At 43.0% G+C, this 24,319-nt stretch overlaps 1 protein-coding gene across 1 annotated transcript in view; it reads right to left on the reverse strand.

Moving 5' to 3' along the window:
- Window positions 1-24,319, reverse strand: part of SYTL5 (synaptotagmin like 5) — a 640,980-nt gene that overhangs the window by 51,225 nt on the left and 565,436 nt on the right. Inside the window, exon 13 of the mRNA XM_069204241.1 lies at window positions 13,853-13,955. Within this exon, the coding sequence (XP_069060342.1) occupies window positions 13,853-13,955 (103 nt within the window). The remainder of the gene's footprint in view (window positions 1-13,852; window positions 13,956-24,319) is intronic.

The following is a 24,319-nucleotide window of genomic DNA, read 5'->3' on the forward strand; positions in this document are numbered from 1 at the left end:
TTTGTCTATGCTTTTTGTGCTTGATACACAGCAAGTATATCTGATGGCTTGACGTTTTGTGCGTTTTTATTTTTTTTTTAAAATTTTTTTTGCATGTTTGTTGCTGCTTTTGATACTATTACAAGCTCCCCTGTGTTGTGAGGGGATGGTCATGACGATGCCCATCGCTACGCAACAGTTGGTTGAACTTGTTCTGGTTACTAAATTCCACAGATAATGATATTTCATGCTGTGAACATAAAAGACAACACTTCACCAGTGAATGTCTATTTGGCTATAATGGTATTGAAGGAAAATAAAAAGAGATATACAGGATCAAAGTGTGTCACCTGCAGTTAGTCACGTTACTGCCCCTTCCCTTAAAGGAACAGGCAGCCCTACATTTATGTATCCTTGATTGGACCTAAGGATGAAATTATAGATCTGTGACTCAAGGTGGCCTAATTTCTATTTTACATTAGTTAATGATGTTCTGTTTCCTAAGTAGCATATGGCTTTCATTCCTTAAAAGAAAACCAGGTTTTCATTTTTTCCTGAAGAAGGAACTGAAACATTAGCTAGGAGTACCGTATATGGTGTAGTCGCCAACGGTAGAGTTAAAATTTGTGTAACTTTGGCCTTTGTGTATCACCCGTACTCTTGGTGTTGTGTCACATGCCTGACTATCACCCAAATAATTTTTTTTGTTCTTTCTATAGATTTTTTCTTTGGTTACTTCCCCTGACCAATGTCGCACCATGCTTAGTTATTGAGATTTTAGCTATGTCCTAGTACCATTTCTCTTTTTCGAATTCCTTTCACCAGTCAGCCCTTTTATTAATATTGATGTATTGTTCAGGTTCACATTTCCAGACTGCAGTGATGTACCAGGGACCCCCATGTTATGTATAATTCCCTTTGGTATGACCAGACTGGTTTTCAAGAATTTGCCTGCTTCAATGTTTTCCAGCCTGACTGTCAGGGTAGCAATAGACTGGTTAACTGACTCAATATTATAGTAAGACAAGTTTTCCATCTCAAGAGGAGATATCTTATGTTTACCTTTTTGAACATGACGAATTTTCAATGTCTATTTTAATTTGGTTTTCGGTTCCCTTCTGTTCCTGCTACTTTAATTTTTTGTGGGATCAGATGTGTCCTAATCATGCAAATATCAGGACCCTCTAGTTCTTGTCTTTTTGTTTGCACATTTGACTATTAGCCTGTGTATTGCATAGTGCACCGGATGCACAGTTTTTAAAGGAAGGTTTCGACATGTCCCTGATAATCGGTATCATGTGATTTCTCTATTGAGATGTTCTAAGGTAAGGAGGAACACCTAGACTTAATCATTGAGGCAAATATGTGTTTACCCCATTAGACAATGCCACTGTGTGAGGAAATCCATTCAGATAGAATTCTCATGTAGCTATAGATGGCAGAGAATAATGGAGAGAACTGAATTAAAGATGCTACAGACCCTGTTTTGCCCTTCTGCCTTTGTCTTTGTATTTTATGCCCATGGTGTATGGCTACTCCTTTGAAGATTGCAGACCACCTGCTTGCAGTCCCCTTGTTAAAAACCATGAACTGTTTTTGTACTAAATTGAAGGAAACTAACAGCTGTGGCACACTTCCTACGTCACTAGATTCTGCAGGTATCAAGTCATAATAACCTGCAGGACATTGATTTAAGCCTAATTCCCATCAGTGACAGTTACAGATGAAAGACGGACGTCTTGGCCCTACAGTCTCAGCACCCAGGAAGTAGCAAAGCTGGACAGCGATCGCCAGCGCATGGTATCGTACTTGCTCCATCAGACGGCGTTGGACATCACAAAACCAAAGTTTCAGTGTAAAAGAGCTAAAGAGAAGGATTCCTGTTGTTGATGGCAGAGCTGTTTTGAGGTTTCATTTCTCTACCTGTCATGTGCTGGTAACCTCTGACAGTGTGCAATCCCTTGAGCCCCTTGGCCTGAGTTTTGGCCACACCCCCCCTTTTCTTTGCTCCAACGGAAGAAGGGCAGTGCACCGGAGATTTCAAGTTTGGAAAAAGGCACTATATTTTGGTGCCCATGAAAGAGCAGCTTGAGCGTCCTCTGACACTAAATAATGAGTGTTGGAGTCTGAAAGTGCTGCTAAGCTTGAGCTATTTCCCAATTAATGGTGCTTGGGTCTGCACAAGATGATTTGTGCCCTTGATCAATGAAGAGCACATTGTTTGTAGTATCTGCCACAGAGGAGAGACACTGGTGCATTGCTTTAAGACATTGAGACTTTCGAGTGAGCTGTGGGTGTTTGCCAGGAGGGCACTCCAACTAAGCAGTACTTTTCTCACGAAGAGGCCTGAATTGAGAGGCCCATGCGAAAGAAAACAACAAAAGAAAATTTGATGGACAATAGAAGCCTGCCAGAGAGGCTTTTTGAACGGACTCTGGGCATAGTTGGTTTCACAAGAGGTTTCCGTGTGATTGTATAGACTAGGTGTTAGGAGACTGATTGTTTTGCTGGCATTGCTTTAAAGTACTATTCTGTTTAGTAAAAGCAGAATAAAGTCCATTTTCTGTGGAAAGAGTACCCCCTTTTCACCTTAGAGCATTGATGAGAGTCACCACTGTTCCACCTGAACATACAAAAATTACTGAAATGCAGAGGAGCCCTAAAAATGTTACTAGATAATTTTAGGATTTGCTTTTTGGTTAGGGTTGTGAAAAATTATTATTTCATTTGTAAATAGTGGTCACTACTTTCTCCCGTTGTCTATATGTTCTTAATAACGTGTTTTCTAGTGTCTTTTAAACATGACGTTGTCATTTATGGGTGGGATTGTTTTTCTCTACTCAATTGACTTCTGCACCCACTTCCCAACCTATGTCTTTTCCTACTATTATTTCTTTGCACTCTTTTCACCCTTTTCCTGAACATGAGCAGGTTAGAAGATCAGAATTTGTAAGCAATTCTTTTGTACAGCTTCTGCATCAACACTAGTTAGTAGTGAACATCACTAATTGTTGGGTGTGTGATCTTATGTCACCTACTGCAGATAGAGGTATTCCTTATTTTGTCCTGCCATATGTGGCCTTTTGTGCTACTTCATGTTCGAGGAGACCTGTCCAGAGAGAGTTACCAAGTACTAGAATTTTGCTCCAGCAACATCTCCATGGCCTTATAAACATAGACCTGGACTCAGATTAGCATGAGAATAGGTTTATTGCCTATGTAAGGGCAAAAGGAGGGTTTGTGGTTCTAAAAATTCTGGACCCATGTAATTTACTTTGCCACAGCAGTACGATTTTAGTATCAAAAGACCGATAATGACTAGTACACTAAGCATGAGCATTTTCGCTCAATTCCAGCAGCGTTTTCACCTCGAAATCGCCATTTTTGTCCTGCACTCGTGGCTCCCATTTTATACACGGCAGCCATTTTAAAAGTTGCCCTCACATAGGCTTATAATACAGTCAGATTTGATTCCAAGGACACGTACACCTTGATTGACTTTTCTCTGACCTGGGCAAGCTGGAACCATTGCCTCAGGCCAAACCTGTTTGGTCAGTCCCTCTCCCAGTGGCCGAATCAGATAGCATCAAGGCACACCATGCCATAAAACCCTTATTATCGCTCACACACCCTGCCTAATCTTGCTCACACCTGCACCTGCTCTTTTCTTCTTCTTACTTTACGAGGGGGAGGTGCCCGTTTTTATTGGGGGTCCACACTTATCTGGTGTAAAATACTAGGCCTTGCCGGGTAATTTATTATGGGTTGGATGACATGAAATATGAGGTTTCATCATGACACTGTTTTTTCCTTTGTAGTGAAAACATGTGAATGACCAACCAAAATGTCAAGAATGTTTGCCTGAAGCTTAAAAAACTGTATATAAGGAAACCTGACTTTGCATTGAAACACAGTCTCCTGAGAACATACAAATCGTGCTGTTGTACTTCTAGGACACTTGTCAATTGGTTGCAGCCAATAAATTCGATCTTTGACTTCACCTAGAAGACTCTGAGTTTCTGTAGTCTGAATCAGGAAAGTACCGGAGGTCTTTGGGTGTACCCTGGCACCGCTGGGTTACCGGATCAGTACCGGTTCTGAAAAACCCAGTACCTCAGTCAACATAACAGATGTGTTTGTCAAGTGCATGTTCCGCACCCACCAGGGCTTGTGACGCAAATGACAAATAACACAGACATTTACCACCTACTCTGATACTCCCATTCCTTGGCTAAGGGTCCGTTGACATCAGGGAAACAGGTCAAGAATGCAAAGAAACCTTTATCCCAAAGGATTTTTATCAGTTGCAATTTCCGGTCTGTAAAATCAGGTCCAGTGGTTCCACTCCTTCGAAATCCAGATTTGGGAATACTAGCCACTTTACAACTTTGTGAGCAAAAGTCTGCTCCGCACTACTTGTAATCATGGCAATATTAGTAATTATTCTTTTTTATAAGCAATTTGATCGTTTTTTTCTGTTAAGACAAGTGATTAACACATTACAGTCGCATGCCACCCTATACCCCTGAAAGGTTCTAATAGGGATACAACAATTCATTGAAATCCAAGGCCAAAATATTCCATTGATTTGCCCCCGATTAGCACAGGTTTGCGGAGGCATCCCCTGGCCTGCGTAATTGGTTCCTCCACATATGCACACCATTCCATTCCCACACGCCATTCGGTGCCAGCTGTCCTCCATCTCCGATTAGTAAACCTTGTTATCAATTTCAGAAGAATAAAAGGCTTACTGGCCTCACCGGGATTTAAAACTTTGACTGTGTGGTCAAACAGGTCCCTGGGGTGGATGCATCAATGTACTAAGCTAATAACCCAACTTAAGTCGCGCTGCTGTCTTTGAAACTGGCAAGGTGTACTACAGGCAGCGATGCGTCTAAACTGTTCTGCGGCCGATGTACTTATCTCTCTTTACACCTTCCTGGCGGAGGCTCTCTTGCGAGGAATTAAGAGGATACTGCAGCATTTAAGGATGGATTAAAAATTGCTGCAACAATGGATTGTGACTCATGGGTCCGCTTTGTTCCTGTGAGGCTCGCGATGCTTGTAAAGGGCAGGGTAATTAGTGTAATAGTTTCTTGGGGAATTCTTAAAAGGAAGCTGCAGCAGTGCGCTGTGGGCAGGAAGACGCTTGACTGCAGACTGCAAGAAGAGATCCTAATGACTAATATACATAACAATGAACACATGATTGCACCACGGATACTAAAAGCCGTAATTACAGTATTCTATTAAAGCAGACACGGCCACGTCTGCCTGTGTAACAAGTTTATGAAAGATAAACTCACAAACACACTGCGCTGTGTATTTATAGACTAATACACTTTTCAAACACTTTTGCAGTTTTTTTTATCAAGCAATGCAGAAAAACAATGGCAACAGATGTCTGCAGGTTATGTTAAATCAAAGGCTTTATGACATTTTCTTTGCACCATTAAAATCATATTTTTCTGAGTCGTGTATTAAAACTAAACGGAGCTTTTAAGTCTGTTCTAAGTACACCTGGAGACTAGGAATCTTCTGAAGTGTTCAATTACAATTATATGCAATGGGCAACTTTTTAAAATGTAGAATGTTTTTATTGTAAGCATATGACTACCAGCTTTAGGTGGTTGCAGGTCTTCCCTTTTCCTTAATTTTATTTTTGCGGCATTTGCTGGCCCTCTAATATTTTTTTTACAAAAAATCTAAAATATATTTCTTCTTCTGAAAAAGTACACGTTGTAATAGTAGTCACTGGCACTGAAGAGACCTACTTTGTGTTTGGATGGTCTCCTTGTTAAATGGACGTCTTCCCTCACACTAGCCAATGGCTTAAGTGGGCTGACCAACTGCCTCATTGTGTATGCTGTACATGGCAGAAGAAACATGTGAGTGAGACAAAAAACAATAGCTTAATAATTAAGAGGGCTATCTGATAGCTTTTAAAACCATATCAAATGTATTTATTTTTTGTTATTATCAAGAAGCCTTGGCTGATAAATAAAATCACCATCACACTATGACATCAAAGCTCTTTTTTCTTTGGCAATGCTTGTTTCACTTATGTGGATCCACCCACTGAGTGTTCTGAACGGGATTAGTAGAATGCGTGATCTAAAGGCTGCACATCGATGTCTGGAGTCAGTACATTAAGCCACTTAACTATGTCACGATTGGAGACAAAGACGTGCTGATTACACAAAATACTTTGTAATACGTACATCAGTCCCAAGTAACTTTAGCCACACATTTCAATTTGTAACAAATGAAGCCTATTCATGATTCTGGTCTTATCAGTCTATATCATTGTTTCCCTCTCTCTCCACATCACCTCGTCAAGCCCTACTTCTTCTTTTTGAGCGCTATACCAGCGCATATCTCCTTACCCTATTTGCTGTTTTTTTTTCTATTTTTATTACTTTCCCACTACTCATTTCTTTTATCCACATGTCTAACGCTGGCTCCTATGTTCTGCATTCTTCATCTATTTTCTCCTTCAATTTTTGTGTTTTTTTCTGCCATTTCATTTCTCTTCTTGTTCCTTTTCTTCGTCTTGCCTTTTCTACTTCTCTTTCTAATTTAATTCTTGACCAGAATTTTCTCACAATCTCTTTCCCTTCCTTTTTTTTGCCATTGTTTGCCCGTGTCTGTCTTTTTTCATTGTCCTTCTTTGTCCCCAGGGCTTGAAGTGGATCCAGGCCCTCTGGTTCTGAAATCCCCTTTCGAGCACTATACTCATGTCCTTAAGTTTAATGGCAAAAACACTGAAAGATTTTTGAACAATTAATGTTAAGATAATCCATGTCAGCAATTTAGTTCCTGATTGTATTTAATCCTACATTACCCATAGGTACCCCTAGTCCTCATGCTCTTCATCACTAATGATATGTTATCATCTCACACACAGAATAAAGAACAAAGAAATACCCATAGATATTTCCCCTCCCCATCCTACTGAAGCATATATAGGCAATACCTCCCAGCATTCTCTCTGTTCTTGTTTCTGTCTCTGACAGAGATGTGAAGGATGCTGAGAATGGTGGCGTCTGCGGGGCTCAAGCTGCCGTAGTGCTGTCAGCATAGTTGGCTGGTTTTCCAGCTGAGTAGGAAAATCTGCAGTTTCGGGTATGCATCTCCATGCTGCCAGCGCTCGGGGGGACATGGGTGGCAAAGGAAGGAAGATGCGATGGGGAAGGCGCTATTATGCCTTCCTGGTTCAGGGTTTTGTGGCACATGCACCGCCAGAGCATTTGGCGTATATGCATCAATCAATCTCCTTTCTCCTGCATTCTTAAGGTGAACTGGCAGTATTAGAGCCCGGCGAACATGGTAACTCCGCATAGTGGAGATTGTGTGGCAAGACCTTGAGTTTTCTTTGCTGAAAGTTGGGGATTACTGTTTGGTGAAGAAGTTTCTTGTACAAGCAGCTGGACGCTTTTGCGTCATGCTGCATAGAGGGGAAAAATTCAAGGAAGAGGCATCATGTTGAAACCTTCTCCTCAACTGTCTTCCACTTCTGCCTCTCCATACACCAAAAGATGCAGAGAGGGTGAGGAGACTATGATCAAACACCTCATTAAAGATGCCCTGGTTAAACTTGCCCCTTGTAAAGGGAAGAGGCATGATAAGCTCCCTTTCTTATCCGCTGCATCGTCTGAATCAGAGATAGAAGCTGTTGGCATGGAAGAAATTAGGGAAAAGTATGTTTTGAAAAAAATGTTTGGGCATGCTACTACACCCAACGGAGGGAAAGCGAGTTGCTCAAGGTGGCGGAATCGACTTCTTGCAGTAAGTGTGACAATAGGGTGATGCCCCCAATTCATCCCCTGTTTTAGAGAAGGATCAAAAGAAACTCAGTACTTTCGAGGTGTTACGAATAGGATTGAATTGATATTCTCAACACTTCTGACCCAGCAATGTGGCGGTAATGATGGAAGGGTGATTGAGTGTAGGGATCTGATACCCTGACGAAGGCCCATAGACCCAATTGGCTGAGAAGAGGGTCGAAACATGTTGGTATAAATGAGTGGTACTGGGTCACGGACACTAACTTCCTCAGTTCACCCCACGCTTGGTTTTAATCCTGCCAGCGGGAATTTAGAAGACACCTCCCTAGACAGTTTTAGTTAGTTAGGATTCATATAGCAGATCCCTTAAAATAGTGTTATCCGCTCTGACGAAAGCTTTGAAAACAAAAACCGCTCCGCCCAGGATATTGGTTGGCACCTGGACTCAGTAGCATGCCCAATGATGAAGCATGCCACTACTTAGTGGGTGAGGGCAACTTTTCAAACCTAGGATGGTTTCCAGTTTTTTTTTTAATAAGAATGAACATTTTGGTAGATTTAACCCAGGTACTCTATTTAGTGAGTGAGCTGTCTATGGTGAGGGAGGATGAGGACAGGGTAGAAAACCTCTCATCCCCTAGTTCTTGAGGTAGACTAAAAAAATGTTTGCTTCAATTGGTTTCTCATGTTAAATGTAATATGGGGAAGATGAAATGCCAGATACTACTTCAGGTCTCCTCCTTCAGCAACTTCAAAGTCCTGTGGCTGTGGACTTTCCTGTGCATCATTTTCTTACTGAGGTCCCTAAAAGTAAATGGGAGGACCCAGATAAAAATTATTTTGTCATGGTTTATGGTTTAGTTATATTCCCTTTCACGATATGCAGCAACATTTATCACACCCTATTCCAATTGATTCCTTTGTTGCTAGTCTTGTGAGGAGAACTTTGTTGGCTGACGATGCAGTTGTTAAACACCCTACTGATAAAAAGATTGATGTGGCATTGAAGAAAGTGTAATCTGGTTCTCATTTGTCCCTAAGGGTAGTCATATTTGGAACTTATGTGGCACAGCCTTTGATTTCTGACCTAAATGCTCTTTTTAGGTCTCTGGATGATGTCTCAGATTTTTCTAGTCCCTTGGAACACACTGAACATCAAGTGGAATATATGTTGTACAATTCCATTGATGCATTAAGAGCTAAAACCCTATCTGGCGGTCGGCAATGTATTGCTGTCAGGAGGAATTTAGAGGCATATTTATGAGCCCCTAGTGCCACTGAAGTGTTACTTTACGTGCCCCTCTTGTGGCGCTATGCCCTGCCTCGTATTTACAAGATGGCGTTAACGCTTAACTCCATATTGTAAATATGGGCCCTTCACACGCAGCACTTTACTTGGACGGGCGTGCAACGGGAGTTGCTGTGGGCGTGCCACACCAACACCCATTTCATTTTGATGCTGTCTCAGATTTAATCCCAGATGTTGCATTAGCAAGGCACAACGGGGAGGAATACTTTTATTCCTCTTTGTAGTTTGCTTTTTCTATGTGTGATGCATTCTGTAGCATGTATAGAAAGAGCAAAATGCCCCAAATGATTGTTTACGTGAAATAGGTGTCCTTTCCTGCACATAAACAATCACTAATGGCGATTTGGCACTTATGTGTGTGCTGCATTCTTCAAACCATTCCACACAGGCATCCTTTCACCATCAACAAAGAAATCCTTGCACAATGGTGCAAGGATGCCTGCGTTAGCTGTAGGCAACTGAATTTAGCACCAGCACAGGAGGAAACGCAGGGGTACGCCGTATTCTAATAAATGCGTTTTTAAAGAGATGTAGCTCAAAGCTGACGATTTTGGTGCATCATTGCGCTGCGCCACTTTTCAGTAAATCTGGCCCTTAGTAATAAAAGACTGACACACAGATTCAGTGCAAAAACACATCAGCTTTACTTATGCCTTTTCAAAGTAACCTGGGGCTGAGATTTAAGATACGCTCCACAAGTTGTTTAAAGAAAATAAATATTATTTTTCATTAAACAGCCTATCTCCGATAAATAGTCTTTCAAGCCAAAGTCTCCTTTTTGAGAGCCAACTGATAGGCAACCACACTCGCAGGAAAAGTTTCAGTACAAAAGAGAAGGTGATAAAAAGACCAAGGGCCAGATTTACTAAAAAGTGGCACAGCGCAGTGCTGTGCCAAAATTGGCAGTGCAAAGCTGCATCACTTTAGAAATGCAGGGATGTGCCGTATTTATTACAATACAGTGCACCCTTGCGTTTCCTCCTGCGCAGGTGCTAAATTGAGCTGCCTAGCGCCAATGCAGGCATCCTTGCACCATCATGCAAGGATGTCTGTGTTGAGGGGTTTGATTGTTTATGTGCAGGAAGGTGTCCCTTCCTGCACATAAAGAATCACTAATGGCGATTTGGCACCTCTGTGTGTGCTGCAGAACGCAGCACAGACAAATGCCAAAGCATCATTTTGGAAGATTGTTTATGTGCAGGAAGGGACACCATCTTCCACATAAACAATAATTTCTAGCATTTTGCTCTTTCTATGCATGCTGTAGAATGCAGCACACATAGAAAAAGCAAAAAACGAGAAGGAATAAAAGTATTCCTCCTTGTAGTGCCTTGTTAGATTTTGGCGCTGCCTCAGGTTTACGAAAATACATAAATCTGGGGCAGAGTCAAAATGCAATTGGTGTTGCTGTGGCACACCCACAGCAACACCCATTGCATGCCCCTTCCATGCAAAGTGCTGCGTGTGAAGGGGTTGTGTTTGGAAGGTAGCGTTAAGCCACAAAAAGTGGCTTCACGCCACCTTGTAAAAACAGCGTAGGGCATACTGCCACCAGAGCGTCACATAAAGTGATGCTCTGGTGGTGCTAGGAGCTCATACATTTGTCCCCAAGTCGCCCCTGAAACCTAGATCCGGACCAAATGGCTAGTTAGAAGTGTGCAGTAGAAGGCAGGATCCATCACTTTCTCCAGGTGTGGAAGGCATCTTTTTCCAATGCATGGGTTTTGGATATAATCCAGGCGGGATACAAGAAAGAGTTTGTCTCACTCCTAATAGACTCTGAGATCAGACCAACTCCTTGGCTTGCCAGCAAGGAAAAGAGACTGGCCCTTTGTCAAAGATTCAGTTCTCTTCTCCAGAAGTCAGCAATCTCAGAGGTTCCTCAGACAAAGAGGGGCAAGGGAATTTATTCCATAGTATTACTGGAGGAGAAGACAACAGGGGGCTTTTGAGTGTGGTGGTAGATCTAGAAGTCCTCAACAAGTTTGTGAGAACTCTACCTTTTAAGGTTGAAACATTTCAGAGGATTATTCCATTGGCTATCAGAGGGTATGTCATGCGTGTGCTGGATCTGCAGGATAACCATTATCATGTCCCAATCTATAAGCAGCATCAGAAATTCCTCATGTTTTGCACCGGGAAGCAGCATTTTCATTTCCTTTTGGAAGCCAAAGTTGGGCAGCTTCAATGAGCTGGTCCCAGTAACACCACAAGCAATCAGGGACTGAAGGTGGTGGACTTTGCCTGTATCCCTTCCTGGAGGGGTTGCCCTTCAGCAAGATTCTCCAAAGGCTCTCACAATAGATGCCATTTCTTTGGGTTGGAGAGCCATTCTTGGGGTCTGGTCGCTGCATAAGATATGGACTCTGCAGGAGAGCTGATGTTCCTCCAGTTGGAGAGAGCTCATGGCAATGTACTGGGGTTCCATCAACATCTTGGATGCAACTTGGCGATCAGAGCAGACAATCTGGTGGCAATGGCATGTCAACAATCAGGAGGGGGCAGGGTCCCAGCTATCAGCCTTTTTCAGAGGGGATAGCTTAACTTGCAATCTCTAGTAGAGGTCCATATCAGTGGGGGTGGACAATGGAGTACCAGATTCCCCCAGTCAGTGTTCTCCTCCTGCCAAGAGCTATCTTTGACCAAGGATGTCTTTCATCAGCTGTGCAAGAGGTTTGCAGTAACTTTCCTAGATCTCTTTGCTTCTCTGTTCAATGCTCAAGTGCCCAGGTTTTGTTCTTGTAGTCTACAAGTGGGGGCATGAGGAGGAGATGCCCTGTCTTAGCTGCATCAACTCTTGTATGAATTGCCTCCTGTTATTTTAATTCCCCAGTTGTTAACCAGGTCTCATTCTGAACCAGACACTCATAGTTTCCCATGCTCATATCGCTAGAGGTCCAGGCTCCCTGGTTAATCCCATGTTCTCCCTCTCCTGTCAGGGCAGTTCATTTTCTGTCTTTTCAGGAGCTTTGGCTCTCAGTTTGGAAATTGAAAGGAGGGGCTTGCAGTGCAGGGGTCTGTCCTGCTATTTGGAGGTAGGAATTCAACAGTCATGAAAACCTTCTACTTTTAGATCTTATGAGAGACGTTGAGGCAGTTTTCAGAAATGTTGAATGCCTATTCAGTTTTTTCCTTTTCTCCTCTTGATTGTCATCTGAATGACGTTCTGTAGTTTTTGTGGGAAGGTTTTCAAAAAGAGTTTGCCAGTCTCTACCTTGAGGGCAGCTATTCAAGCTTTTAGGTCTCCGTGGGGTAATTTGGGCTGATGCAGAGGATTTGATGTCAAGACTGTTGTGAAGTTTTTCTCTGGCCAGACCTTTTTTAAACCTTTATTATTCTTACGGGATCTTCCTCTGGCAATAAAGATGTTGCTCTCTCAGGAACTAGTCGACATTAAATTCTTAACCTTTAAGGTGATATTTCTAGTGGCAATAACTTTGGTGAGGCAAAATGAAGAGCTGAGGGCTCTTATGGCGAGGGAAGCTTTTTTGTCTTTTTTGATGATGGAGTGATTCTTCATTTGGATTTTTCCTTTGATCCCAAAGTGGTTTCCAAGTTTTAAAAGCTGACCAGCTTTGGAAGTATGTAATCTCCACCGTTATCCTCTGCCCCTGTGCAGTAAGTAGCTGAAGGCAGGGGCAGATGATTTTGAGGGCCAACATAAAATTATAGATGGGTAAAAAGTGAATTAAGGGGATGTTTATCACCTCCGGGATCTGAGTGACATCATAGATAACTCAAGGTTAACACTCGTCTATTTGACATCACTCACAACCCCTCTGTAAAAACATCCCCATATTTCATTGTTACCCCTCTATAATTATATACGTTATCAACTGTTGTAGTGTCATAGCAAAAAATTATTACTTTCAGAAACTAAATTAACCAATAGTGGCTCTCTATGAGAGCCACACATTATTTAATGATTTGCATCCTTACATTGGTGACTTGCTATGCACTCAGTTAGATGAATCGGGGATCGAAAATTACATTAGGTTCACACAATAAATTCTGTCCCAGCAGCAATAGTTCTTACTGTCACGTAACTCCTGATACTCCCAAACCCATATTAAACTAGCTGTGGCACCTGATGTCGAGGTTTCCTGCTGCAGCATGTGGAGGTGCTGGTGAGGTCTTAGAAATTCATGGTGGTAAGTGAGTTTGACTGTGTAACCCACAATGCAGAACATGTGTTCTCATGCTACATTGTCCTAAAAAGATCCTATTTACAATTTACAGGGCTTTCAAGGAAAGATGTTGACACACTACACTTACATGTTCATTTACATTCTTGCATAAACAGGAGAAACAAGCAGTGTGCCATTACTAAATATGTGTCCACTTGTAGATTTTTAGATTATTATTGCAGTTCTAGGGTGCTATTGCAGAATCTTTTGCATTTAATTCTTACTAGTATAATGTTAAAGAGAAGAATCTGCATATAAATGCACAAAATGTTTAGTAACATTGTTATCACACTTTATTCCTCATTCATTGCACTGTAACCCTCCATTATGTGGTGATACCGTATTGCAAAGACAGCACCACATACTGATATAACTACGGGATTTTGGGCAGATCGCTAAATTAACACTTTAATATTTAAAACAACTTTGTTAATTGCCAATGATGTTCAACTATCATTATTTTTCAAAGATGCAAGAATAAGTAGTGAAACTATTAAATTAAGACCTAAAACTGGGAGATGACATAAACACAACTAAAAGACATCTCTGATAAGTGCAAAGAATGTATTATTAAATCATGTGTGTCTCACCTTTAGTAACTCATTATACTCTGGATTGATACTGTTGGGTTTGATTTTGGTCTTGCGTTTACTTTGGCGTGACTTGTCTGGTAAAAGGTAAGCTTTGACATAGCTGTTGATGAAAAAAAGACACCATTTAGATCTTATCCTGCATATTGACTGCATTTAGCATTGATCAAATCACAGCACATTTTTGTGACTCAGGTTTAGCTTTGTGGTGGAAACACTAGAAATGTTGCAGTATCACAATATCATTGTCAGACTATTGTGTCCTAAATATCCTCTACAAAACGATCATCCAATCGGTATTATTAAAAGAAAATCTACACCCAATGGGATAAATGTTTGCATATTTATCATAATAATATGTAAATAGAAGAGGTCTGTATGTGTACACGCTTCTTACATTTAGAATAGTTGTCGTGCTCAATTAGGAGAACGATTATATGTGTGAAGCAGATTTGATTGTACATTTCCAAGGGTTTGGTAAAAACTGTTCTATAAATATACTTATATGCTTCTTCCTCTGACACACTGCAGTGGCATAACAACATCCCCCGCAGCCCCTGCGGTGTGTACGGGCAGCAGGCCCCTGACTGGGTCAACGGGGGAGAGGGCCCACTCCAGGTACTTTGCAGAGAGGCCTCCTCAAGTTTTGTTAGGCCACTGACACACTGGAAGAAGGTGGGAGGTGCTAGATTGTTTGGAGATATTTAAAACCCCAAGGGAAATGACACAGTTCTCTTCTCACCTTCTATAACTAACACTATATCCAGTTGGTATGGGTGCCATCTGAATAGCGAAACACACATTTGGTATATCTTGTAAAATCTAAGATTTTGAAATGCAACAGGAGTGGAGATATAGATATTTTTGGAGTCTTCTCTTTAAATTAAAATTCTGCATCATCTACTGCAACAGTGATATCACACTTAGGATCTTACATATTTATAAGGGCTGTGCAGATTTCATCATAAAACTGGACAATCATTTTGCCACGACATTTGGGTGTCTTTGATATTAGGATAAAGGTCTGCATGCACATGATTGGAAAATGCAATCTATAGTATACACTCAGGCAAAGTATTTCTCTTCCGTTCATGTGATGGGGGCCCTGAGAGGCTTCAAAGGGAAGGTAAGGAATTTCCTTTACTTTGAAGACTCTCAGAGCATTTAAAAAATCGGATTGTAAAGCGATACAGCTTTTGAAATGCCCACTAGACACCAGGGATATTTTACAAAAATGAAACTGGCACAAGGGGAGCGACACCTTAGGCAAGGGTCGTTCCCCAGGGAGGCAATATTTTGCAAGGTCTTCTCTGCCCCCCCCTGGGGGCAGATCGGCCTATTCTTGTTAGGCCGACTGCCGCCGGGGGGGCAGAATCCACTAGGCTCCAGGGATCATTCTTTTTTTGTTTGTTTTTCTGTTTTTTTTGTTTTGTTAGAGTTGGGGAGCGACTCATTAGGCAAGGGTCTCTCCGTAGGGGGGAAATTATATTTAGGCCATTTCTGCCCCCCTTGGGGGCAGATCGCCCTATTTTTATGAGGCCAGTCTGCTCCCAAGGGGGGCAGAAACCACTAGACACCAGGGAGTTTTTTTTTATGGCAAATTCACGGAAGGGGAGCAACACCTTAGACAAGGGTCGTTCCCCAAGGAGGCAATATTTTGCAAGGTCTTCTCTGCCCCCCCCCGGGGGCAGATCAGCCTATTCTTGTAAGGCCGACTGCCGCTAGGGGGAGCAGAATCCACTAGGCGCCAGGGATCATTTTTTTTTCTTTTCTGTTTTTTTGTTTAATTAGAGTTGGGAAACGACCCCTTAGGCAAGGGTCGCTCCCCAGGGGAAAATTATATTTAGGCCATTTCTGCCCCCCCGGGGGCAGATCTGCCTATTGTTATTAGGCCAATCTGCCCCCGGGGGGGGCAGAAACCTCTGGGCGCCAGGGATAATTTATTTTTGTCTGTTCGTTTTTTTAGAGGTGGGGAGCGACCCCTTAGGCAAGGGTCGCTCCCCCGGAGGGGCACATTGTATTTAGACCATTTCTGCCCCCCTTGGGGGCAGATTGGCTGATTTGTGTTAGGCCAATCTCACAAGGGGAGCGACCCCTTAGGCAAGGGTTGCTGCCGGGGGGGGGGGGGAATTTATTTTAGGCCATTTCTGCCCCCCCGGGGGCAGATCTGCCTATTGTTATTAGGCCAATCTGCCCCCGGGGGGGGCAGAAACCTCTGGGCGCCAGGGATAATTTATTTTTGTCTGTTCGTTTTTTTAGAGGTGGAGAGCGACCCCTTAGGCAAAGGTTGCTCCCTTGGGTGGCAAATTGTATTTAGATACTTTCTGCCCCCCTTGGGGCATATTGGTTGATTTTTGTTAGGCCAATCTGCCGCCAAGGAGGGCAGAAACCACTTAGGCACCAGGGATTGGTGTGTGTGTATGCATGTGTTTTCTTTAGGGGGGCAGCCCCTTGGGTAAGGGTCTCTCCCCATGGGGGCACATTACTGTTGGCCATATCTGCCCCCCTTGGGGGCAGATGGGCCTATTTTTGGAAGGCCCATCTGCCCCCAAGGGGGGACAGAAAGCCCACCAGAGAAGTTTTTTTTTTTCAAAATAAGAGGGTGAGGGAATGGCCATACCCCCACCCCAAATAAATGGGGCCAAAGTTGTTCTGCCCACCAGTGGGCAGATGGGGCAATTACCCCTGATCCACACCGTTGAGGGGAAGAAAGTCTACTAGATGCAAGGGAATTAAAAAAGAAAAACAAAAAATATTGGGGTGGTGGCTACCAACCAGTATGGGCCTGGTTATGCCCCCACCCCAACTGAAGGGGGTAACAGTCTTTCAGCTCTCCCCCGCACTCTAAAACATCTTATCCCACAGCAAGCAAGAAGAAATTTGATTATGATGGGTTTTGGTTTTACATTTGGGCCATGAGAGCTTGGCTAACTCTCAAAATAGTCCCACTTGGAATGGTGAGGGCTGCACTTTATGGACTTTGGGACGCTGCTATGTAGAAAAATCCACTAGACCTAGACACATCTGAAAACTAAACATCCGGGTGATTCCAGGGTGGTGTGTTTCACATGCACTCCTGTAGTGATTCCTACTTCGTTTTAATAGGATAGCAGGAGTTAGCTTAGCGTTTAGCTTGCAGACTCGTGCCCCCGTCACCTAGTGACTTTAACCTACTTAGCTTGCTCTGTCTTAGCACATTTAATTTTTTATTTCATCTAAGATGGCTGCCTTGTTTAGAGTTAGGCCACTTGTTATGGGTTGCATTATCAGTGTCACTGCGCTGAGGAGTCAAGATCTAGCACCAAAGACAAACAAACAGTAGGCCTTCACACTTAGGGATTTTCCCTCTCTATACTTTCGAGGGATAATTGCCATCCCAAGCATGTCTGTTATCTATTGTTTGGGAACACACCTACGTCAGGGGTCCTTGAAGATCTGTATTAATATATCGCACTTTAGACAGATGATCAGAGGGATTCCGACCAGAGGGCATCGCCACCATTGCTGATATCGATGCTGCAAGTCGTCTTGACGCTGACCCAGTCTTCGTGTCCCTACGGAGTCTGAGATAGAGACCTCATTCCAAGGTAACGAGGGTCGGGGGGTCCTGTCATGGACATGGCATTGGCAGATTAGGTTTAACAAACCCAGCTCTCCTTTAGGTAGGAGGTTAGGTCTTACGTACTAGGGTATTAGGGCATACTACATTCCGTATGTCTTTTTCATGCATTGCAAGATGGTGGAGGTCTTTGTAATAATGACTCTCATCTTCACAATTCTGTTGTTTGCATTATTCATTATCCTAATCATTGCAGCCCATGCAACTTATCACAAATTGCAGTCATGTTGCATAAAAACTATTGAAACTTTACTGCATCTTTGTCATTGCCTGCATTTGTATGAGACATGATACATCTGTGAGAAAGGGCTAATCTCCGTTTAACCACGACACTCCCTGAGATGTCTTACTCTCGATTCCATCCTAAAGGCTGCCACAAATCACCTTTTATTATTGTGTTTCTGGTGAGGTGCTGCTAGTGAGCCGGTAAGGTTGGGACAACAGTTGCGACTTGCAAAAGTAGTGTAATCCTATAACCAACAGTCTTGCTTAGAGCAAGAGTCCAAACTACGACATGGCGCCACCAACGATGGTGTTTAGGCACTAATTTACGGATACCCCGACTATCACTGTCTCACAGACAACAGGTACCCTAAGTACCATTATACGGAGACGTCTGTGGTCTTTGGGTAAATCCTCCTCAGCTGAAAAGGTACCAGCTGATTACGCTGTAGGTTGTTCGAGCTCGAACTTATAAAAGGACTTTACTCCCTATATTTTGGTGTTCCATTTTTCTAAACGAATATGGCTAACACCATTGACATTCCTGAAAATGCTAGACAAGCAATAACACAACATTTATTAACGCATGGCCTTACAGACAAGGGTGGGGATGCTACTCTTAATATAGAAGCTAATGAAGCATACCAAACAGAAACATTTTACTGCTTGGTCACCTTTACTGAGGTGGACCAAACAATGCATACTTTCCACACATATGAAATTGCGAACGTACCTCAGCAGTACCGAGCATACCAGTATCATGAAATATCGCTCACATACCAAGAGCATCAGAACTGGTTTGAAGGCGCCCTACCACATGTACTACAAAGAGTGAGGTTAGGTCCCTTGAGGAACGACGGACCTACCTGACCTATGTTTGCCACGTACACACCTCACCCAGGCATACAGAATATGCCACTAGCAGATCTGCGATATAATGAATTAGTGACATTATATAGATGATTAGTTCAGTTCGTAATGCGAACATTGAACACAACACCGGCGTGTCCAGCACCGCCAGCAACTGGTGGTTATCAATTGGCTACTGGGATTAATCTGCAAACAGTACATACTATTATGGGTAAGGTACCGGCGGAACGGTAACAAATACCGTTCTGGATTGCCCAGAAAACTAATCAGCTGGAAGCTGTGTTTCCCCATACGGGACCACAGGAAAAACATAGACTTCTCACAATGTGTTTGCCTTTTGGGATGGTTCCCTCGTGGATGACTGCGCCACATGGGGTACAGTCTTCGCTGCTATATACACTACCACACATGATACCCCGACACTTGCCAATTTACCAGAAGTGTTACAACAAATACAAAATGAGCATGGGGCAGCACCAGCCCTGGATTTGGGGATGAAACTAATGCGTAACTTTGACGCCGTGTCATTAATAATACTGAGTAACATTAAAGGGGAAGCGGTAGCACTGGCAATTTGCCAGCATCTCCGGGAAACTCCAAACAAGGAACAAGAGAGACAGCTACGGAAAATTATCTCCGATACCTATACTAGTATAGGACGGGATAGTTTGAGAGCCAAACCAAAGAAGTTGGAATTGCAAGGTACTGCGCATAAGGAGGGTACGAAGCAGGCACGAGAGGGCACAAAGAAGCGCTGGGACAAACAAAAAGACTTTAAAGATAGAAGGAATAAGAGAGCAGATTTTCCACACCCGGAGAACTCCGAAAGGAGATATAATCTTAGAAATAGGGAGAATATTAAAACTCCAGACAGATATACTGATTCACGTCCCTCTCGTTCCTTTCAGGACGCACCGGATAGACGTAGCGAGAGAGGGGACCGTCAAGATCGACGTCCTGAATACGTGAAAGAAAAGAAAGACTCTCCTCAGTCTAACATTAAAAAAGAAGAAAAGACTCCTCAGCATAATCCACAGTTTAAAAAGAAGAAGGTGGCAGCACTGACAGCTAAGAATGCCAGTATACTTGAGAACACTGTTGAGGAACAAGATGTGGGCAGTGACCCTGTTAGACAGCGTGGCAGAGGTCACGATATGTCGCCAGAATCTGAAAGATCATCTGGACGCGACAGCAACTTGCGATTTCATCGCAGTTGAAACAGCGGATGGCCGCGTACTCCCCCCCGATAGGGTTTATGATTTAAGAAATTCAGATTGAGGGAGGCGTGGAGCACGTTATTAATGTGATATTTTGGGATGAACTTACTAGAGATATCCTATTAGCCGAAAGAGACTGGCCACCTGAACACATCTGCAAGCTCCCGCATGGGGAAGATGCCATTTTGCCTTCTTTCTCCGATCTTGTTCCAGAAGCAGACAAAGAAGTGTATGTTTCTGAAAGGGCTTTAGCGCAAGCATCTGCGTTATACCGCAATCATGTAGGTTGGGAGAAGGAGTCGCCTTGTCATGTTATTCCCGTTAGGTCAACACCCCAACCGCAGCCACAATATCCTGTTAAACATGAAGCGAAAGCTCCGGTGAAGGAAATACTCGCCCAACTTGAGTATCAGGGAGTAATTGAGCCCTGTACATCTGCAATGAATAATCCATTATTCACTGTTGCAAAGCCAGACCATTCATACAGGATAGTCATTGATTATAGACAGCTAAATAGTCATACACGTACATATGCTATACAGAATTCACATAGCACAGCACTAATAAATAATATAGTGCGTAACATATATAAAACAACATTAGACACCTCTAATGGATTCTTCTGCCAGAATTTAGCACTTGAAAGTCGGGACCTGAGCGCGTTCTCATTTGGCTTGCAGAAATGCTTTTGTAGTTTACCTCAAGGCTATAAGAATAGCCCAGGGCTATTTTCAGCCCGTGTAACGTCGATACTACACAATATCGATTCTGAGGCGTTATCCTATGTGGATGGCATATTTCTCACAGACGACGTCCTCGACATTCATCTTGCGAGGGTCGATCGGATCATTTTGGGATTTGCAGATCTCGGTTACAAATTCAATTTTAAGAAAAGCAAGATAGCCTTTCTTAGTGTATTATTCCTGGGATATGAGCTATCAAACGAGGGAAAGAGCCTGGCCCCGCACTTTCTAGAAAAATGTGCTCAACTGCACCCTTCTAACTCGCTGAAGAAACTCCAGTTATTACTAGGTTTCTTTAATTTTGTCAGAACATACATTCCAGATTATGCACCATGGATCAAGCTGCTTTAAGACTTGGTCCAGCCTAAATTTTCTAGCATGCACTGGACAATTGAACACACACACATCCTTAGGGAGATGCAACGGGACAAGCTAGAAGCTAAACACTTGCACACCTGTGACAATAAAAAGAATTTGGTCATCAGAATAATAGCTGGTGCCACTGTACATCTGCAATGAATAACTTATGCCACCTTCAATGGGGATGACACAGTACCCATAGCATATAAATCACATTTATACTCCAATGCTGAACAGTGTTTGCACCTACAGAAAAGAGTCTGACGGCAGTTCAGATGGCCGTCATAAAGGAGAGGCGACTTGCCCAGGGGAAACATATTATTGTTGTCTCCCCGGTGCCGGCCTTAGAGGCTGTAATCAAAGCAAGCGTTCCAAATGCTAAAGATTTACATCCACGTTGGATTCAATGGGCAACGTCTCTGACCGCCACTGATGTCGATTACATTTTTGATCCAAAACTTCAGACACAAGAATTTCTCCAGTACGAACAAGAGTACCCCGCTTTTTCTAAATATCTTGCCATTAGACAACTACCATACTGTCATATATACTGATGGTTCAGCACAACTGGCTGTAGGTGCTAAACATCAATACTCAGCAGCTTGCACAGCCGTGAGCGGAGAGATGGAAGATGGACTTTTCCACCCTCGCAATACCTACACGCAGACCTTAGGGGACTGCACAGCCCAGTTAGCTGAGCTTAAAGCTCTTATTCTAGCGCTCTGAGCCAGGCTGCCAGACTTTAATAGTCTGTGACTCTTATTACTGCGTCCAGTCATACAATGATTATCTCAATCATTGGAAACTGAACGGGTTTAGAGATTCTAAAGGGAACACCATTAAACACAAACTACTGTGGGGGAGGGTGACTGATCTTAAGGATAAGCTGCCGTGTGTCCATGCAGTACATACATTGGGACACCAACGTGTAGGAGTACACGTTGCCGGTAATACTTTGGCTGATGAAGCAGCCAAAGCAGCAGTAGCCACGGCTTCTGTGGCTGCAGTGACTCATTCTCAGACGAAATTGGATAATGAAATATTGATTGCCGTTAAAGCTTCGGCTGCAGGCAAGTCCCTTCCTAAAGGATACCCTACGAACTATACTTACCATATCAGTGCGCAGAATGTTGCCTACACAACAATTCCTGGAGTTGGAGATCGAGTGATTCCCAATGAAGACCCGAGATTAGATCTAAATAAAGCAGCGCATGAGGGTGTTGCTTCTGCACATGCTGGTGTACAGGCCACAATAACACTTCTACAGAAACGCTTCTGGTGGCCTGGTCTATGCAGACGAACAAAGCAGTATGTCCTTTGCTGTGACATTTGCCAGCAGATTAAGGGTTCTAATATCAAACGCCCGCCGCAGACATACCTCTTAGTGTCCAACAAGCCACTACAGTGTGTGTACCTGGACCATTGTGGTCCCCTACAGCCTGATGGTGCATACAAATACATTTTAGTCGCTGTAGATTCTTGTTCTAGATTCCTGTGGGTATGGCCACAGCGGTCAGCTAATGCCCGGACTGTTATAAAAGACTTGCTTATCCTTATCGGTACATGTGCGGTTGCAGTATTCCATTTGGACCAGGGCCCTGCATTTGCCTCTAAGGCATTCAGGGACACCATGGGGACGATGGGTGTTGAACTCCATTACTCCTCACCATACCAATCTGAGGGAAATTTGGTCGTGGAAAGGCAGAATTGTGATCTAAAGCAGTCCTTAACAGCTCGAGTTTTAGGTTCAGGCCGCAGTTGGTTACATCACCTATATGGGGTCCAGAGAGCACTGAATAATCTGCCAAGACGGTCTTTGGGGGGACGCACTCCATATGAGGTTCCCTTTGGGATACCTATGTATGTCCCAGATCTTGATGCCCCTGGTATGGTGGCAGCAGAAACAGCATTTGACATAAATGAACGTCTCACTGTTTTACAGGAGCTTCAGCAATTTTGTGATGATAAATCATCTGCAAGTGCTGCCACTTTAGGAATAAGGGACTTAGCGAAAACTTCGACTGGCTGGATTCCTACAGTTTGGGATCTGGTTCTTGAGAAGATCGCTGTGAAGAAAGAATTCGGTCCATCATACAGTGCACCTGAACCGGTCTTGGGAATAAAAGGCACCAGGACTGTCATCTTACCACCACTGTCTGGTTCTAAAACAAACAGATTCATCTCCATTGATGAAATCAGACTACACCATGTGGCCGATCCTTCACCGTAGACCAAGAGGTCCCTGGGTGGTTCCAGATCCCCTCTCACTACCCAACAGGACAGACATCTACATAGTAGGATGAACATCACTACTACAGACTATGCAACAATGTCAACTGCTGTTCCAGACACCTCCTTGACCATGGGGAGGGCGGAAAATGAACTTTTGTTGGTTCCAGTCACTTCTTCAGTGACCACCCCGGTTCAAGATCTAGCTGTTTTTTACACAAACACATCACAGACTAACGCCCCTGTCTATCAAGAGCACCCATGTGAAGTGGACCAAAGTACGGATGGTGCACCGGCTCCCATGTTTGCAGAGACTGCCTCTGGCTATTTCGTTGACATTGATGGTTTTTCTTCAGATTCATCCACTACTGTGATTGACAATGTTTCCAAAAGTAGTAAGCTGTATCAATGGCTTAAGAAGAACTATTTGAGATACCCATGGAACTACTTATGGTTCTGTTTGACATTTTTTGCATTATTTTTATGGATTGTTTTTTTGACTGTTTTCTTGTTACTAATAAATGGTCATTATATTCCTGATCGCTCCTCTCTGGAGCCTGTTGATGAAGTTTTAACACCACATCATTCTTCACATAAGGTCCGGAGAGATTTGTCCCCTGTAAATATTACAGCAATACTGATTTCTGATGGGATTGTGCTTGACAAAGTTCCATTCGATATATACAGTCCTACTGAAATTATTCAAATACCATATGTGTTAAAAATTTCGATGACTGATGTTATTACACCTGATGGTGTCTCTGATGATTGGGATGTCCAAACAGTTGATTCCATGCTAACTGAGATGAAGGACTATTCCGCTTTTGAAAGTGATGATGTACATGCATATACAATGAATTATGGGGAAATGTTCTGCTATAACAATTGGGGACATTACAACCTACACCATGCCAGTAGATATAGGCCAGTATTAAACTATACACAGTGGGAACACTGTTCTACACCACCAGTGGGGAGCCCAAAGTACTATAGTGATAAATTTACATACTTTTCTTGGCATGATACAAAAAAAGCAGAGTCGTATTATTTTAAAATACCTCCGGCACAAATTAGGAAACTTTTGCTAACTGATAAAAAACTGATTTACTCAGATCCTTTTGTTTCCCGGCTCACAGGTTATGAATACTGGAAGACCACTATTGATTTGAAAAGTGTATGGGGAATACGAGATTGGCCGATACAGGGT

This window comes from Pleurodeles waltl, chromosome 8 (genome assembly GCF_031143425.1).
Source record: "Pleurodeles waltl isolate 20211129_DDA chromosome 8, aPleWal1.hap1.20221129, whole genome shotgun sequence".
Lineage (NCBI taxonomy): Eukaryota > Metazoa > Chordata > Amphibia > Caudata > Salamandridae > Pleurodeles > Pleurodeles waltl.